The 18,809-nt window shown below is 35.5% G+C and overlaps 2 protein-coding genes across 2 annotated transcripts; one reads left to right on the top strand and one right to left on the bottom strand.

Annotated features, from left to right (window-relative positions):
• Window positions 1-463: 463 nt before the first annotated feature.
• LOC105213596 (uncharacterized) lies at window positions 464-17,753 on the bottom strand. The gene is made up of 11 exons (XM_054225784.1): window positions 17,341-17,753; window positions 16,547-16,776; window positions 16,353-16,483; window positions 15,921-16,288; window positions 15,440-15,855; window positions 15,114-15,312; window positions 1,895-2,124; window positions 1,701-1,831; window positions 1,270-1,637; window positions 789-1,204; window positions 464-679 (listed from the first exon to the last, which is right to left on the bottom strand). Exons 1-11 carry the CDS (start codon window positions 17,405-17,407, stop codon window positions 479-481), a joined length of 2,757 nt encoding a protein of 918 aa, XP_054081759.1. The 5' UTR covers window positions 17,408-17,753; the 3' UTR covers window positions 464-478.
• Window positions 10,966-15,855, top strand: LOC114804159 (facilitated trehalose transporter Tret1). The gene is given in 8 exon segments (XM_054229050.1): window positions 10,966-11,107; window positions 12,117-12,346; window positions 12,402-12,532; window positions 12,619-12,881; window positions 12,884-12,970; window positions 13,038-13,450; window positions 13,512-15,339; window positions 15,448-15,855. Coding segments are annotated over 7 exon segments (1,395 nt in total). The 5' UTR covers window positions 10,966-11,037; the 3' UTR covers window positions 13,713-15,339; window positions 15,448-15,855.
• Window positions 17,754-18,809: the final 1,056 nt, after the last annotated feature.

The following is an 18,809-nucleotide window of genomic DNA, read 5'->3' on the forward strand; positions in this document are numbered from 1 at the left end:
CATTAAAATTTTGACAAATTTTTTAAAATGTTCTCAAGTTTTGATGTCACGGCTTACCCTTTCCCATATTGGTTCAGTAAAGAAAAGAATCATGTTCTAATTGATTGATATTGAAACTAAAATAATTATTCTTACATTATCTTTGAAAATAAACACGTTTTACTAAAAATACTTTCGTTATTATATTGAAACAACACGCTGTCCTTATTTAAACGCACACTCGTATTTTGACCTTGTTGAACAAAAAATGGCTGGTTACTAAGTGTGTGGTAAACTTTACAATTTTCTTATGGAATTTGTTTTTACAAATATTGAGTGATAAAAAAAGGCACTTAGGTGACAAAAATGTCTATTAGTAAATTTGTATTGAAGTTTACTTTTTATTCATCGCTGTCCTTATTATTTTTCACATAACTGTATATATTTATTTAAAGATCTTTAATTCTGAGCAATTTTATTTGAATATTTTACAAAACATTTACTCTTCGTCCATTGATTTTCCTTTCGTCTCCGGCATAAATATATACAAATATATCGTGGTAACTACAGATATTGCCCCACAGGTAAACATTGTGGCAGGAATACCCAATTCGAATAGGAAATAAGGATATAACTTCAATATCACGAACACTAGAAGACTCATAAAACACATCGTTATCGATAATGCCTCGGCACGGATCTAAAAAAAAAACGAAAAAAAGAAAGGAAATTAAGTGAGGAAATAGTAAAGTTTTTGAACAAAGTTGGAATCTTTAGTTCAAAAGGCATCTATATATTTGTAAAAATACCTTCACAGGCAATATTTCCACCACTATGGTGAAGATATTTCCAAAGATCCCACTAGCGGAACTGATAACGACAATTAGCATAAAAACAAGTGGTACCCAATTGCCATATTGAGCTTTCGTGTACGCATCGGCGATCTGTTCATAAGCACCGAACCCAAACATGCCAATAATCATGGCGGTGGTGGTAGAAAACAACAGCCCCCTTCTACCGAATCGATCCACGAACAAGGCGGCGAATAATGTTCCACATATATGTGATACGCCCACAATTATGGTAGACAAATAAGGATCCAGTGTAGAGCTGGAATTGGCAAATATTGAAGTCATGTAGTTGAGGAAAGCGAAACTCCCCGACCATTGACATAAGATGCAGAGCACAAATGTGTGAGCAAATGCCTTGAGCGCTGACCTTTCAACTGTAACAACAAAGAATTTTATGTACAAATAATTAGAGTTCAGTAACAGTTCGAAGAACACTCACAAAAGTCATGTAGTTTAATGGGCACGTTTGCTTCACCCGACAAAATGATCGTTTTTAAATCTTCAAATTCCCTTTGCCCTTCCGTTGCTGTTTTCGATTCTTCAACGCGTATGCTCGTCCGTGGCTTCTTTTCGTGGTCAATGCCTTTGTAGAAATTAAAAGCTGCTTCCGCTTCGGTCAGGTGTCCACTTCTCAGGAGGCTTTGTGGTGTCTCCGGGAAGAAACAAAACAACAAAAGGTAAAGTATGGGCAGCGCCAGTACAATACAGGGTATAACGTAGTAATCGACTTTTGTGGGTAATATGAAACCAATGAGCACGCCGCAACTGAAAATATTCATGCCCATGGACATAAGTCCACCACGAATTCTATAAAAAAAAATTGAAATATATAAAAACTCTCCTTTCATTTAGTAAAGTTGACACTCTCACTCTTTGTCTACAATTTCACTGACGAAAATAGGCGCGACAACGAACAAACCGCCGGCGGTGATACCAGCAAAGAACCGTCCTGCATACAGATAATCCACATTATGTACAATATAAGTTAAGATCCAAAAAAGCTGAAATTTAATGTGTTCGGTGGATTATAGCGTATCAAAATTGTAACAGTTTTCCTTCCTCACCATATGAGGGAAAGCCAAAAGGTACATATTGAATTTGCGACTTAATCGATTCATAGTCAGACCAAATAATATATTTCCACTCAAAAAGCCGAAACCGAAGAGTGAACCAATCCATGATACTTGGTCAACGGTCACGGGAAAACTCAAAGGTGTATCGGGCGACTGTATTATTTCCACCGTGGGGGACACCCATCCAATACCTAGACCATGTGAAAAGAGCACAATATAATCTGAAAGAGAAAATAAAAGACCAGTCGTTAACGATACTTAGCTCATTCTATTTTGTGGATCTCAATTTTTTTAATATCGTTTGTAAATCATAATAGAAATGGAGATTACAACAATTTCCTACTTTTTGGAGTCCGTCTGCGCTTCTTGCTTTTTTCCAGAGGATAGGTTTTACAATGCAATATTCGATTCAACCTGAACTTGTTGTTTATTTGTCGCTTTCATTATTAAAACCTATGCTTGTTTATAATAAAAGTGCCAATTTCCAATACACTGAGTGATCCTTAAATTCTTCCTCAGCACCAGAAAAAGCAAAGATATCCCACGCAATCAAAGGTCACTTAAGACCAGGTTCAGATCCAAACTAAAGAGCATTGAGTGATATGTTTTCTGGTTCACTGAGTGATCCATAACTGTTATGTACAATTTATACGCTGAACTGACCAATAACGTTCTTGTCGCTGAAAGTCTTAAAATTAAATTGGACGTATTTTCAGAACCCGTGAAGTTTTGAATTTACGTCTTTCACGATATCATACGTCTTTAGATATTATAAATTTTCATTTAATTTAATCAATTCGTATGAACTCACATATAAGCGTCACCAATATCTGCATACGATACCGTTTATCAAGCAGCGGTATCTTTGGTAGTAACATCTTCTTTTATGATTTTTAAACAAAAACCGTGAAATATATAGAGATTAAATAAAAAATCGCACTTTTCCACAAAGTTTATTAAAAAATCCTCTTCAGATCTTCAGATCCACTAAGTCCAACGACCTGCACCTGTCACCTGCTATCACTGCACTAATCAATTCTCTAACTATCAAAATTTTGGTAACCTAAATCAGTGTAGTGCTTTTGTTTTGCTTTGCTTTGCTTTATCTAAGATCAATTCAAAAACAAATTAATAAGCGGCTTATGATCAAAAGAGTGCATGCCATAAAACTATAATTTTTATTAAACTATTGCTATTTATAAGTTAATTTTTATACTCACACTGTCTAAATGGGTTTTAAAGATTGGACATGTCTGGAAGAGTTGTTTGCTTACACTTATTTTGTTTTTTTTTTTTTTGTTATAATGCTTGACAAGGATCTGCAAATTACTTATTTCTTTATCACTGTTCTACTTATCATTTTGGCAATACTGTCATGCGCTCGATCTGGATGAAAAAGAAATTCACAACATATTTTTGTGAACTCTTTTGTGTCATATTACAACCAGTTGGGGCAGGTTTATTAATATCATGATGGTCCTACACGAGAATTATTCCGAATTCCGTTTTAATATCGACAAAAAACGCGAGTCATATCCGACTTGATGTAAGATTTGGATAGTTTTATTACACTGAAATATTAATTAATAATTTGTTTTAGCTGTTCATCGAGCTGGACCGAAAAATCTGATACAACACTAAACGAGAAGAAAACGCTGACATTGTTTAAATTCTGTTTAAATATTAACGGCCTCTATTTCTTATTCCACGAACTTCATTAACAATTCATAATTAGTGTCTCAATCATTCGATATTGATTTCCCTTTCGTTTCAGGCAGAAATATGAGGAAATGGACTCGGTGTGTGTGATCACTGAGCTGCAAAACATCATTGTAATAGATGGAGCTTGAGCGCGAATCTGAAACAAAAACAACAAAGAAATAAAAATAATTTCAAAATTCAATACTCTCAAATTCAAAATTCAATTACACTCTCAGATCACCCTAACCTTTTCCGGCAGTATTTATACAATTATCGTAAAAGTCAATGAGATGTTGCGATGACAAATGCCAATGCCATTAGTGGAAAATAATTGTATTCGGCTTTTGTTGCATCTTCGTTGGATTGTACGAACTCACCAAAGCCGAACATGCCCAGTGCCATGCCAGCGGTCGATGCCAATATAAGTGATTTGCGCCCAAATCTTCCCACCAAAATGAAAACCAGGAGCAGATCGTGCATTGTTGTGGGTCTTATGTGGTACCCGATTCAGCGAGAATATAAGACATGTAGTTTGTGATTGTGAAACTGCTCGAAAATTCTTCAAAGCCGACTTATTACCAGAAAAATGAGGAATATAGCAAATTTATTTGCAGACGTTATTAAGACAATTGAATGAATAGAAGTAAAGCAAAGATAAAATATCAATACTTTAATGTTTATTTTTTTAATTTCAATATTCATATTTTGAATATATTTAATTATAAAAAAACAATAACCAAAAGAGGATGAATTATGATAGTATGACATTATATATTATATATATAATAATAAAAAGTAAGAAAGGCTAAATTCGGTTGTAACGGAACATATATTACTATAACAATTTATTTATTCAATTTTATTAACACATTGCCTGCCAAGCGGTTTTGACGAAAACCTTTCCCGGTTTTTTTTTGTCATAACCTGTTGGTTTTTTATAGCGATTTTGTGCGGCGTGGCACTGATCAAATGGTACGAAAATGTGTCTTGCGGTTCTTTATTGTTATCTGTTTCATCTTATGTTTGTCTTTTATTCTATAAAATTATTTTATTTTATTAAAATGCCAGACAAAGTTGAATGTCGACAATCCCTGTCGCACGTTTTCCTGCGGCGTGGCACCCCATGAATTTTGATGTGTCGCAAAAAGTACGACAACCTACGTGTTAATATAAAAAAAAAAAATGACCTACGTATATATATGTATATATATATATAGCCGATATGATATAAAATCAATGGAAAGTTGGAAACCCCTAATAATAGGTATATGGGAGCTAGGGAAAGTTAAGACCCGATTTCACTCATTTTTGGCATGAAAACATATTATTAGAAGAAAAATATTCCCTATGAATTTCATGATATATATGTACCTATATTTTCGGTAAACAATATATAAGAAGCTCTGAGGTGCTCATATAGAACCTTGAAAAATTATGGGCCGATTTCGGCGATTTTTAGAAGGGCCATCACTATTAATGCAATATTTGTGCAAAGTACCGTAAACGATTCAGATCGATTTCAAAGTTCTGGTGAATGGGAAATATGCGTGGCTGTGAACCGTTTTGGTCTATTTGCATAAGATATCATTAGGATGCCAGGAAAATATTATGAATTGATTTTAAATGAAATTGGTCGAGTAGTTTCGGAGATATGGTTTCTGACCCATAAGTGGTCAGAGACACGCCCATTTAATATTTGTAAACCAATTTGAGTGCAGCGCTTCTGTACCACCATTATAATGAAATTTAGGGTTTATGGTGTTTTTCCTTAGTGAATCAAAGCATTTTTAGTTAGTTGCAACATAACCTTTGTATGGGAAGTGGACGTGGTTAAAATCAGATCAGATCAGATTTCTTCAATTTTTAGACTGTAAACGGAACTGACTGAAGAAAATATCTCCTGAGAGTTTCGTTGACATAGCTTTAATAGTTTACGAGATATGTACAAAAAACTTAGTAGGGGCGGGGTCATGGCACTTCCTAGAACGTTCCTTTGTACCAAATTTCACTTCCTTAGGCTATTTTATGGCTTAGCCCCTTATGGGTTTTCGGTTATCACCATTTTGTGGGCGTGGAAGTGGTCTGATTACGCCCATCTTCGAACTTAACCTTCTTATGGTGTAAATAAATACGTGTACCAAGTTTCATCACGGACGGACGGGCAGATAGACATCCGGATTTCAACTTCACTCGTCATCCTGATCACTCTATATCTGACACTTTTAGTTTTAGGACTTACAACCAATCGTTAATTGAACAAAACTATTATACTCTCTTTAGCAACTTAATTGCGAGAGTATAAAAAAGTATAAGTATTTATGTATTCAAAAAATCGCGATTAGATAAAATATGTATGTCATCTCTTGAGTGTGAGATAAATTGTAAAACTTTTGTATAATTTATGAACAATCTCGCTACTTAACTATTCGTTTCTCTAGCTTTTTATAATACGCGAAACGTAAAAAATAGATGAAAATTAGTTTCATTCTTTTTTTATTGTTACAATAGCGCGGAATGCCCCTTTTATCGGTGACATCGTTGACTTTTTAGTTGACGCCTTTACTTTTATTTCCTCAAAATTTTTGTCACTAAAATTTCGGGAACACATGACGTATGTGGGGATATAGATAGCGAGCTTATTTGAAATTTATTAAGCAGTCATTCAATTTGTCTATAGGAAAGCACACAGTGACAATTTGGTTTATAATAACAACTGTTTCTTAGTAACAATCTCTTGTGCATAGGAGAATGCTATGACGACGTTTATTTGCGAATCGGGTTAGAATATATTTATACTCTCGCAACAAGTTGCTACGAGAATATTGGTGGTAAGTCCTAAAACTAAATGAGTTAGATATAGAATTATATATAACAAAATGATCAGGGTGACGAGTAGAGTGGAAAGCCGGATGTCTATCTACGTGTACACGTGTTTCTTAACACCATAAGAAGGTTGCTTTCGAAGAAGGGCGAATTCATAGCTCAGCCACGCCCACAAAATGGCGAAAACCGAAAACATATAAAGGTTAATAATTAAACCATAAATAAAGTTAAAAAAGTAAAATTTGGTGCAAAGGATCACACTAGGGAGTGAGATATATGGATGTAATTTTAATGGGAAATTGGGAAAATAGGAAATAGTTTTTTGTACATATCTCGTAAGCTAGTAAAGGTGGAATAACGAAACTCTCTATAGTCGTGCCCTTCAGGCACTTGAATATACAGTATAAAAATAGAAGAAATCCGAACATAAATTATCAATTTTCATGATAAATGTTAACATGATAAATTTTTGTTAGAGCTTTGACCGATGTTCCGCATTGCATTTCCTACCAATGTATTCATACTCTTTTGTACGTTTAATGAAAATGAAACTCTTGGTATTTCATACCATTTGGCCGCACTGTTTGGTAACACAAGCAACTATACCTATTAGCCGATGTTTTCATTTTGCCGTTATCATATCAACCGTCGGAATAAACTTTAAATCTTGACAACAAAACAGGTAGTTTGGCTGAGAAGTTGAGTAGAGAATGTACTCAACAATATAAAAAACTAGTTGACCCCGCTGCCGTTGCCCTGCGTGAAATTATTTGTTTTGAAAAGAAAAGAAAGTTCAATTTATTTTGTGTTGAAAAGCATACATTTGCGATTTTTCTACATTTTTTCAATGTAATCCAGCTTGATAAACAACATTTTTTGTTTTCTGTTCCGGTGCGTAAATGTAAAGAGAGGAAGGTTTTCCAACTCGTGAACACGGTGGACTTTCCATCATGGTTTGGGGAAGCTTTGCCGCAGCTTGTCCCAATCACCGGAATAATGACTGCCAAGAAAAACATTGATATTTTAAGAATAAAATTTAATCAAAGTGCAGATGTCTCTGGATGGAGAGGTCGATATCTGTTTCACCATCATAATGACCCCAAACAGACTGCGCTGGATACTCGTCTTTGGATCTTGAACTACTGTCCATTTTACCAAAAAACAACACCGCAAAGGCCAATTGAAAATTTATGTTCAATCGTTTAAAAAGGGTTGAAAATTTACAATATTATAATGCGGATTTACAATATTAGGGACTGGAAACAAATTAAAGAAATATTGCCAAAGAAGTGCAAGAAGTTATGTTCAAAACTTACGAAAAAGCTGGGGAAATCAATGCAATGGCGATCGCACGAAGTCATTAAACAACAAGTAAGGAAAGGCTAAGTTCGGGTGCAACCGAACATTTTATACTCTCGCAATTTATTGATGCAATTTTATAAAGATAACACAATTCGACCCATATATTCGGCATAAACTTCAATAGAATAACGAAAATCATCACATAAATAGTATATGGGGACTGAGGTAATTCCTGAACCGATTTCACTCCTTTTCGCCACCAAGATACAATACATCGAAGACTATACGCTCACTTAATTTCATATCATAAAATATCTGAGAGATTTACCTATATTTTCGGTGAAAATTACCCTTAGGTACTGAGTTCTTCATGTTTGATATCAGGGGCCTTGAAAAGTCATGGTCCGATTTTGACAATTTTTCCACAAGTGATGTCACAGCTCAAATACAGTACTTATGTAAAGTTTTATTCCGCTATCTTCTTTGGTTCCTAAGGTATATATTATAAAGTGAACGAATCAGATGGAATTCAAAATTGAGTTATATGGGGAGTAGGCGTGGTTATGAACCGATTTCGCCCATATTCTATCCATAAGTGGGAGATGCCACGTAAAAAAAGATGATGTAAAAAAATCTGAGTGCAGCTTCCTTCTGCTATTTCTTATGTAAAATTTAGGGTTTCTGACGTTTCTCGTTAATGAGCTAACCCTCTTTTAGTCATTTTCAACCTAACCTTTGTATGGGAGGTGGGCGAGGTTATGATCCGATTTCTTTCATTTTTGGACTGTATAAGGAAATGGCTGAAAAACACGACTGCAGAAAGTTTGGTTTATATAGCTTTATTGGTTTGCGAGTTATATACAAAAAACCTATTTGAGGGCGGGGTCACGCCCACTTTTCCAAAAAATTACATCCAAATGTGCCCCTCCCTAATACGATCCTATGCTCCAAATTTTATTTTCATAACTTTATTTATGGCTTAGTTATGACACTTTTTGTGTTTTCGGTTTTCGCCATTTTGTGGGCGTGGCAATGGTCCGATCTTGCCCATTTTCGAAAGCAACCTTCTCAGGGTGCCAAGGAATACGTGTTCCAAGTTTCGTTAAGATATCTCAATTTTTACTCAAGTTATCCGTTGCACGGACAGACGGACGGACGGACAGACAGACATTCGGATTTTGACTCGTTTCGTCACCCTGATCGTTTAGTTTTATGACTTACAAACAACCGTTAGGTGAACAAAACTATAATACTCTCTTTAGCAACTTTTGTTGCGAGAGTATAAAAACAAAACAGAACTACTCCTTGAATAGCGAGAACCCATTATTGACAATACATTTCTAACACGAATGTCATGCTGATTAACAATATGAGTTACTCCCAACGTTGCGTATACGCAATGTTTCCTAGAAATGTAAGATAAACAACACGTGTAGGTAGTTTTGTCCACCAAAATGGTTTATATCACAAATAAGATATTATTAAAGCTTTGTACAGTGTAAAAAGTAAAGCTTTATTTAAATTAATATTTTTTTATGATTGGATGAATATTTCGATCCCGAGCATGTTGACATTTGGTATGGTAATTGTTGATAATTTTCATAATTTTTTGACATCAAACCATACAGTAAAGCGAGTTATATTGTATAAAATCAACCAGAAAGGGATTATCATATTTGATATGTAGTGCACCCAGAAGGTGTAGATTTATATTGAAAATTTTTGAATTTAAGTTGCCATATTGGGTTTGTTCTGGATACTATATAATAGGTAAGACATAAATAATAGTCATTAAGTTTTAAATATTCATATATACACTAGCAGACCACTCCGGCTTCGCACGGGCTTAAACATATGTGTATGTACTTGCCATTTCTTGCGTGGGTTCATTTAAAAAAGTAAAATGAGGAAAATTCGAACATTAAATTATATTTTATTTTCAATGAGCTATAATTTGATTACGACCTCTAGTCTTTGGTGTCCGTTGTCTTTCTCTCTGATTATTAAGGCGTTGGGAACGTTCAGAGCTCGACACCCTAGTGCGAACTTGTATATTTCTAATGTTTTGTTCTTTAAGCCGCTGCATACTCTCTGTACCCGACTCTCAAAGGCGTACTTGGGAGGTTTTGAAATTTTGTTCAGCAAGCAGCTACGAGCACTCGTTACTCGACTCTCTGGCTCGCGATTGCGATGCGAAGAGAATGACTTGCAAGACGATTTTCAGTTTCAGATTAAGATTCTCCATCACAGAGTATTTTTAATAGCCTCACCTGGGAACTATTTCAAGAAAGTTGAGATTCTAGCAATAAATATATCTTATGTCACTCAGGGTAAATGTAGCTTTATTCAATACAAACATACATACAAATCTTTCCTCTTTATAATTGTAGTATAGATATGCATATTTTGACTTTTTAAAAAACTCAAGACAGATATTTCGTTGTTTTACAAATATGAACATAGATTAGTTTAGGCTTATTTACATCATGTTATGATCAGTGTACCTCTTCAGATTTCTATGCCGTGGTGAGTAATAATTAGTGCTTCCATTATATGGACTTAAAAGCTTACTATTTATTTGCTCACATAACTGAGATAATATACAATAAACAATTTTCATGAGGCTGCATATTTCACAATTTTCTATCGTTTCAATTAAGCTCAAGTGTTGAGCGTGAGACTATTATACTGTTAGTCGCACGTTCGTATTTCGGACGACGTAATATCTGTAATTATAGAACGAGATTTTTCTACAACTTAGTTAAAACTCAGGGAGTATTCCCAAAAATAAAATAGTAAAGTTTTGCAGAAAATTTATTATCTTCTTCTGTAGTAACAAACAATGATTTCTATAGCGTTATTAATACCACAGAACAAAATGTTTTACGTGGTTATGAAAATTGAAAGATAGGTGAGACAAAAAATTAGCTGGAAAGATGAGTTGATTACTCTTCTACACAGTCAAAAATGAGGAACTTATCACATAGAGATGCCATAAAACTCATTCTTATCAACTATATTATATTATACTATTTGCAGATATACTAATTATATACCTTGTTGTTAGTCTATTCTGTATGTTTAAATTGAGATTAGCGAGAAATTTTAACTAAAAACTTTTGTTACCAGACAGTTGTAGAATTTATTTGCAATGAAGCACGTCGGTTCAATTTCTCATTTTCTAATCGAACGGTCTTTAAAATATTGACACGCATACGAGTACGGACTTTACATGCATTAGTATACATATGTGAATTTGTGGATGTTTTAAGTTTCTTGAATAATTATATAACACATAGAGCACAAGAATGCACGCGAAGTCGAAATCGGCGATTTTCAATAAACGCTATCGGAGACAAATTCTCGCCACCCTAACAGGTCAGTTTTTGTAGTGAAATAGTATGTATTTTAAATTCCAAGTTATTATGAACATAATGAACAAACTGTTCCCAAAGGTTTGCGAGTGCGTACAACAATCCGAGAATGCTTGGCAATTTCACCACATCTTAGTCTAACTGTTTTTATGAAACTGTCGTTCTGAATTAGACAGCGCGTTGCAACGTCATGGTGTCATTTCATCAGCGCTTGGTTAGCGGAGCTTCTTGTAGCAGCTAGTTTTTTACGCTTAATAGAGTATTTGCGAAATATATTTGCAGAGTCTTTCAACTTATTTTCATTTGTTGAACTATCCTTAACGTGGTTTAAGCTTAAAGAAGTGTACAAAGTGTAAATAGACAATTACTCACTAACGAAAAACGTCTGAAACACTAATTTTTACAGAAGAAATAGCAAAAAGAAGATGCACTCAGATTTTTTTTACAAAATGGAAAATGGGCGTGGCATCACCCACTTATGGGTCAAAAGCCATATCTGAGGAACTATACCCTGATGATGTGTCGAAAATGCATGTAACCACGACAACTTCCCATATAACTCAATTGTGAATTCCATCTTATTCCTTCACTTTATAATATATACATAAGCAACCAATAAAGATGGCGTTATCAAACTTTACACAAATACGGTATTTCAGCTGTGATATCACTTGTGGAAAAATTTTCGAATTTAGCTTTATTAAGCTTTAAGATTTTAGCTTTATTATAAAGATAAGGGTTTGTCATTATGTTTCTAAAATGATTTCGGGCAAGTGGCCACGGTGGATGGCTCGAATAAACTCTGGTAGGTAGGCCCAACTGTGAACACATTTTGAGCTCGTATAAAAACCTATTACGGCATTATTCTATATAGAGATAGTCTTAAGCTTAGTTTGGAGTATAACCGTTATACGGGATATCAACTCTCGTTTTTATTATGTGTCTATTAACATCTTTACTGTACGTACCTGTAATATATCATTTTCATAATAATTTCCTTCTTCTCTTCTTAGAGCATATTATGACCTTCGCTCATGCTGCAGGTCTAGGCTGGCTCTCACCTACATTAAATATTCTTCAGTCTCCTGCTTCGCCGTTAGATTTTCCAGTTACTACCGATGACGCTTCTTGGATTGGTTCTACCTTTGGTTTAGGTTTCATAGCAGGAAATGTATTCTTTGGACTCACCATGGATCGCTTCGGCCGCAAACTGAATATGTACATTTTGGCTTTCCCCCATATGGTAAAAAGAAAAAACTCAACTTAGAACATTTCATAGAAGAATATACATGTTTTAGATTTTCTGGATACTCAATTACCTGGTGCAAAGTGTTGAATATTTGTATGTAGGACGTTTTAGTGCGGGACTCGCTAGTGCTGGTATCTTTCTGGTTGTGCCGGTCTATATAAGTGAAATAACGGATAAGGAGTTAGTTGTTACGAAATTGAAATCGAAAATGTGTATTAATTTAAATGTACTTGCTCTCTTCCCCAACTTTCTTCATACCATTTCAGCATACGCGGTGCCCTCACCGCCATGGCTATGATGTTCTTCAGCACCGGTTTGCTATCCGGTTATATATTGGCCACCTATCTCGACTACTACTTAATACCCTGTATCATTGTAGTGCTGCCTATTATTTATCTCGTGGGAAATTTATTCCTTCCAGAGACACCACAGTGTTTATTGAAACATGGTCGTGAGAAGGAGGCAGAGTTCTCCTTCAACTTCTATAAAAATATTGAACCACAGGATAAAATGCAATGCTTTGCTACGCAACCCTTGCCACAGAGGCAGAATTCAAAGAACTGAAGACAGCTATTGAGCTAGGAGGCCTCTCAGCGCTTGTTACACTCAGGGACTTTTGTAAGTTGGAGCACAAATATGGGTCAACTTCCATCCACCAAAATATTTACTTTTCATATTTTACTAGTTAACAGATCGACGTTATTCAATTTCTTCACCGCCGCAATTTTGTGCTTACTGAATCAGCTGTCTGGTAGCTTTGCCATCATCAACTACATGGCGAATATATTTGCCGCCTCTGGTTCGACAATTGATCCAAACGTTAGCGCCATCGTTATGGGATTCGTACAAATATTGGGCTCGCTGTCGGCCACGGTGTTGGTGGAACGTTTCGGACGTCGACCACTGCTTCTATCATCGGCTGTTGGCATGATGGCGGGCATGTACAGTTTCGGTGCATTCGTACAATTTACCGACGCAGAAACGAAGGCCGCCTACAACTGGGTACCAATTGTATTCATGATGTTGGTGGTGTTTACGGCCTCCTATGGGGTTTTTGGTATATTTTTCACCATCGTCGTGGAGATGCACCCGGCAAAGGTGGGTGTTAGAAGAGATTATGAATAGGTTTATACAATAAACAATTTTTTGTTGTTTTTAGATACGGGTCCAGGCTTTATCTATTTGTATGTTATTTAACAGCATTTTAGTATTTATAACACTGAAGTTGTATCCATTTTTCCTATTTGAATTGGGTATTACCGTTACTATGTACTCCTGTGCTAGTGTTTGTGTGGCTGCTGGTATCTATCTGTACATCTTTCTACCGGAGACGAAAGGCAAATCAATGGATAAGGATTAGAATCGTACATATAAACATATTTACGTGGGCAAAAATTGAGACTCGTTGCATGTCTAATGTCTAATAAAAAATTAGGACTATAAAGAATAAAGCATTGAATTGTTGAACTCTCACTTAAATAGATTAATCATTTTATTTTAATATCGGGTATCGGAATATTGTCTCTATTCATTATACTCTCGCAACAAAAGTTGCTAAAGAGAGTATTATAGTTTTGTTCACATAACGGTTGTTTGTAACACCCAAAACTAAACGAGTTAGATATAGGGTTATATATACCAAAGTGATCAGGGTGAAGAGTGGAGTTCAAATCCGAATGTTTAAGATATCTTGATGAAACTTGGCACACTTATTTATTGGCACCACAGGAAGGTTGCTTCGAAAATGAGCAAAATCGGACCACTGCCACGCCCACAAAATGGTGAAAACCGAAAACACATAAAGTGCCATAACTAAGCCATAAATAAAGCTATGGAAATAAAATTTAGTATGGAGGATCGCACTATGAAGGGGCATATTTGGATGTTGTTTTTTAGGGAAGTGGGCGTGGCCCCGCCCCCTACTAAGTTTTTTGTACATATCTCGCAAACCAATAGAGCTATATAAACCAAACTTTCTGCAGTCGTTTTTTTTTAGCCAAAAGTTGGGTTGAAAATTACTAAAAGTGGGTTAACTCACTAACGAAAAACGTCAGAAACACTAAATTTTACATAAGAAATGGCAGAGCTGCACTCAGAGTTTTTTACAAAATGGAAAATGGGCGTGGCGTCGCCCACTTATGGGTCAACACCATATCTCAGGAACTACTCGACCGATTTCAATGAAACTTGGTTTGTAATAGTTTTCTTTCATCCCAATGATATGTTGGGAAAATAGGCCAAATCGTTTCACAACCACGCCTACTTCCTATATACCAGAACTTTGAAGACGATCTGAATCGTTTACTTTACAATATATAAAGTAAGCACTAGTGAAGATATCGATGCAGAACTTTGCATAAATACTGCATTTATAGTGTGGCAGCCCCATTCTAAAAATAGCCGAAATCGGACCATAGGTTTTCAAGGCCCCATATATCGAACACGAGGACCTCGGTGCTTCTAACCTAATATTATGGTTTCCGACTTTCAATGGACTTTATACAATATATATGACAAATATGTGAGTCAAATTGTGTATTATATAATATAAATAAAGTTAAATAAATAAATTGCGAGAGTATAAAATGTTCGGTTACACCCGAACTTAGCCCTTCCTTACTTGTTTTGATTCAGAATATATCACTCAATGAATACAGATAGGAATTCTTTAAGGAATATATGGTTAACGTACAGATATATAATACTGAACAATTTTATTTGAATATTTTACAAAACAAGATATACCTATAAAATATTATTTAGTTTTTGTCCATTGATTTTCCTTTCGTCTCCGGCATAAATATATACAAATATATTGTGGTAACTATAGATATTGCACCACAGGTGTACATTGTGGCAGGAATACCCAATTCGAATAGGAAATAAGGGTATATCTTCAAGATCACGAACACTAGAAGACTCACAAAGCACATCGATATCGATAATGCCTCGGCACGGATCTAAAACAAAAACGAAAAAAAAGAAAGGTAATTAAGTGAAGAAATAGAAAAGTTTTTGAACAAAGTTGGAATCTTTAGTTCAATAAACATCTATGTATTTGTAAAAGTTATAAAAATATTAAAATACCTTCACAGGCAATATTTCCACAACCATGGTGAAGAAATTTCCAAAGAGTCCACTGGCGGAAGTGAAAACCACAACTAGCATAAAGGCAAATGGCACCCACGTGGCATATTGATCCTTCGTGTGCGCACCGGCGAACTGTTCAAAAGCACCGAACCCAAACATGCCAATAATCATGGCTGTGGTGGAACAGAACAACAGCACCCTTCTACCAAATCGTTCCACAAACAAGGTGGCAAATAATGTTCCACATATATGCGAAACGCCCACAATTGTGGTAGACAAATAAGGATCCATTGTAGAGCTGGAAGCGGCAAATATTGAAGTCATGTAGTTGAGGAAGGCGAAACTCCCCGACCATTGATATAAGATGCAGAGCACAAAGGTGTGAGCAAATGCCTTGAGCGCCGACCTTTCAACTGTCACAACAAATAATTGTATGTACAAATAATTAGAATTCAAAAACAGTTCGCAGAACACTCACAAAAGTCATGTAGTTTTACGGGCACGTTGGCGTCACCGGTCAAAATTATCGTTTTTAAATCTTCAAATTCGCTTTGCCCTTCCGTTGATGTTTTCGATTCGTCAACGCTTATGCTCGTTCGTGGTTTCTTTTCGTAGTCAACGCCTTTGTAGAAATTAAAAGCTGCTTCCGCTTCGGCCAGTTGCCCACTTCGCAGGAGGCTTTGTGGTGTCTCCGGGAAGAAACAAACCACCACAACGTAAAGTATGGGCAGCGCCAGTGCAATACACGGTGTAAGGTAGTAATCGATTTTTGTGGGCAATATGAAGCCAATGAGCACACCGCAACTAAGGAACATCATGCCCATGGACATGAGTGCACCACGAATTCTATAAAAAAAAAATTGAAATATATTAAAACTCTCCTTTCATTTAGTAAAGTTAACACTCTCACTCTTTGTCTACAATTTCACTGAGGAAAATCGGCGCGACAACAAACAAACCGCCGCTTGTGACACCAGCAAAGAATCGCCCTGCATACAGATACTCCACACTTTGTACAAAATAATTTAAGATCCAAAATAGCTGAAATTTAATGTGTTCGGTGGATTATAGCGTATCAAAATTGTAACAGTTTTTCTTCCTCACCATATGAGGGAAAGCTAATAAGTACATATTCAATTTGCGACTAAATCGATTTATAGTCAGACCAAATAGTATATTTCCACTCAAAAAGCCGAAACCGAAGAGTGAACCAATCCATGATACCTGGTCAACGGTCACGGGAAAACTCAAAGGTGTATCGGGCGACTGTATTATTTCCACCGTGGGGGACACCCATCCAATGCCAAGACCGTGTGCGAAGTTCATAATATGATCTGTAACATAATACAAAAGACCATTCGTTAACGGCTCATAGATTTTTGCATATTCAGATTTCTATATTATTAACTTGTTTAACTCTACTATGTATAACTCAAGCAAAACCAGATGTGTACAGAGAAACTATACCCCACTATGGATTTTTAGGACAAATACATATCTACCTTAGTCTTCGACCGCCTCTTTCTAATTCAGATTACGATAATTTTCTACTTTTTGGAGTCCGTCTGCACTTCTTGCTTTTTATATCCTCTAGTTTTAAAACACAATATCCGATTAAACAAGAACTTGTTGCTTATTCGCCGCTCTCATTATTAAAACCTATGCTTGTTTATGATGAAAGTGCCAATTTCAAATTCTTCCTCAACTTCAGAAAAACCGCAGATATATTCTCTGGTTCACTGGGTGATCCATATATTCCGCAGAATATATCCCTTGAATGGAGAAATAACCTACATGAGGTTGAATATCATCATAATATGCCTAATGGATTTTAAGAACTCATGAAGATTTGGATTCAGTTCCATCCATGTCTCTCGATATTATAAATTTTAACTCACATGTAAGCGCCATCAATATCTGCATACGATACCGTTTACGAAGCAGGGGTGTCTTTGGTGGTAACATCTTCTTTTATGATTATTGAAACAAAAAACGCGAAGTATATAGAGAATAAATTATATCCCTGTTCCACACAATTTTTTAAGTTATCCCCTTCAGATCCACGAAGTCCGGCAAACTGCACCTGTCACCGGTTATCACTACACTAATCAATTCTTAAACTACCAAATGTAATTGTCACCAGCGCAACGTTTCGTAACGTAAATAAGCTTATAAGCAACGTGGTTTATCTTTAGAATTATAAATAACACCGAGCGTCTGACATTATTTGCTTTAGAGCGTGTATTATAGAGATTATTAGATAGTTTAGTATAAATTTTGTTTTTGTTGTGTAGAGCCATGAACTATGCAAATAATAGTTTCAATAAACTTTTCTCTAATATAGTCGTTGCTCGATGCTTGTTGAATAAATGTTACTCTTCTCATATGTGATGTTGAAAAATACCGAAATGTGGCGAGAAACTACTCACTTATTATTAATTAGCATAGTCTCCAAAATAAATAATGTTAAAAATAAATTTTACAGACTGATATATTAGGCTTTTCTATATAGATTCAAAAGGTTCGCTGAACGATGCTATTTAACACTGATAGGCTTGTCTAGACGCGACTTTAATAAATAAGTGAATAAGGAAGTCATGATACTTGGCAATGAAAGCGCTTCCGATAAAATTGGCATGAAGACATTCCAAAAGAATTTTTTTATACTCTCGCAATAAAGTTGCTAAAGAGAGTATTGTAGTTTTTGTTACTTCGGTCAAAATTGAGATATCTTAATGAAACTTGTTACATATGTTCTTTAGCACCCTGAGGAGGTTGGTGTTGAAAATGGGCGAAATCGGACCATTGCCAATTTCATTTTTTACGTTTTACGTTTAATTACGTTTATGGTACATATCTCGTAAACTACTAAAGCTATATCAACCAAACTCTCTAGAGTTGTTTCTGTTAGCCACTTCCTTATATAGTTCAAAAAGGTTATGTTGAAAACTACTAAAAAATGCTTTAATTCACTAAGGAAAAACACTAGAAATCTTAAATTTCATGTTAAAGATGGTTCAGGTGAGCTGCACTCTCATTGATATACAAAGTTTTAAATAGGCGTGGCTTCGCCCACTTAGCGGTCAAAAACCATATCTCAGAAACTACTCGACCAATTTCAATGAAATTCGGATCATAATATTTTCCTGGGAGGCCAAATATGTTTTTAAGATAATTCATTTGTAATCGGTTCACAACCACGCCTACTTCCCATATACCAAAATTTTGAAGATGATATCGGTACAGAACTTTCCACAAATTCTGAATTTATAGTGTGGTATCGCCGATCCAAAATTCGCCGAAATCTGAACATAAATTTTCAAGGCCCCATGTATCGAACATGCGGACCTCAGTGCTTATAATTAAT

This window comes from Zeugodacus cucurbitae, chromosome 2 (assembly GCF_028554725.1).
Source record: "Zeugodacus cucurbitae isolate PBARC_wt_2022May chromosome 2, idZeuCucr1.2, whole genome shotgun sequence".
Lineage (NCBI taxonomy): Eukaryota > Metazoa > Arthropoda > Insecta > Diptera > Tephritidae > Zeugodacus > Zeugodacus cucurbitae.

Coding starts and splice junctions, on each gene's coding strand:
- LOC105213596 (XM_054225784.1), bottom strand. CDS start 17,407: ATGTTACCACCAAAGACACCCCTGCTTCGTAAACGGTATCGTATGCAG. Junction 1,832..1,894: donor TTTTGGCTTTCCCTCATATG/GTGAGGAAGGAA, acceptor ATTAAATTTCAG/CTTTTTTGGATCTTAACTTA. Junction 680..788: donor TGGAAATATTGCCTGTGAAG/GTATTTTTACAA, acceptor TTTTTTTTTTAG/ATCCGTGCCGAGGCATTATC.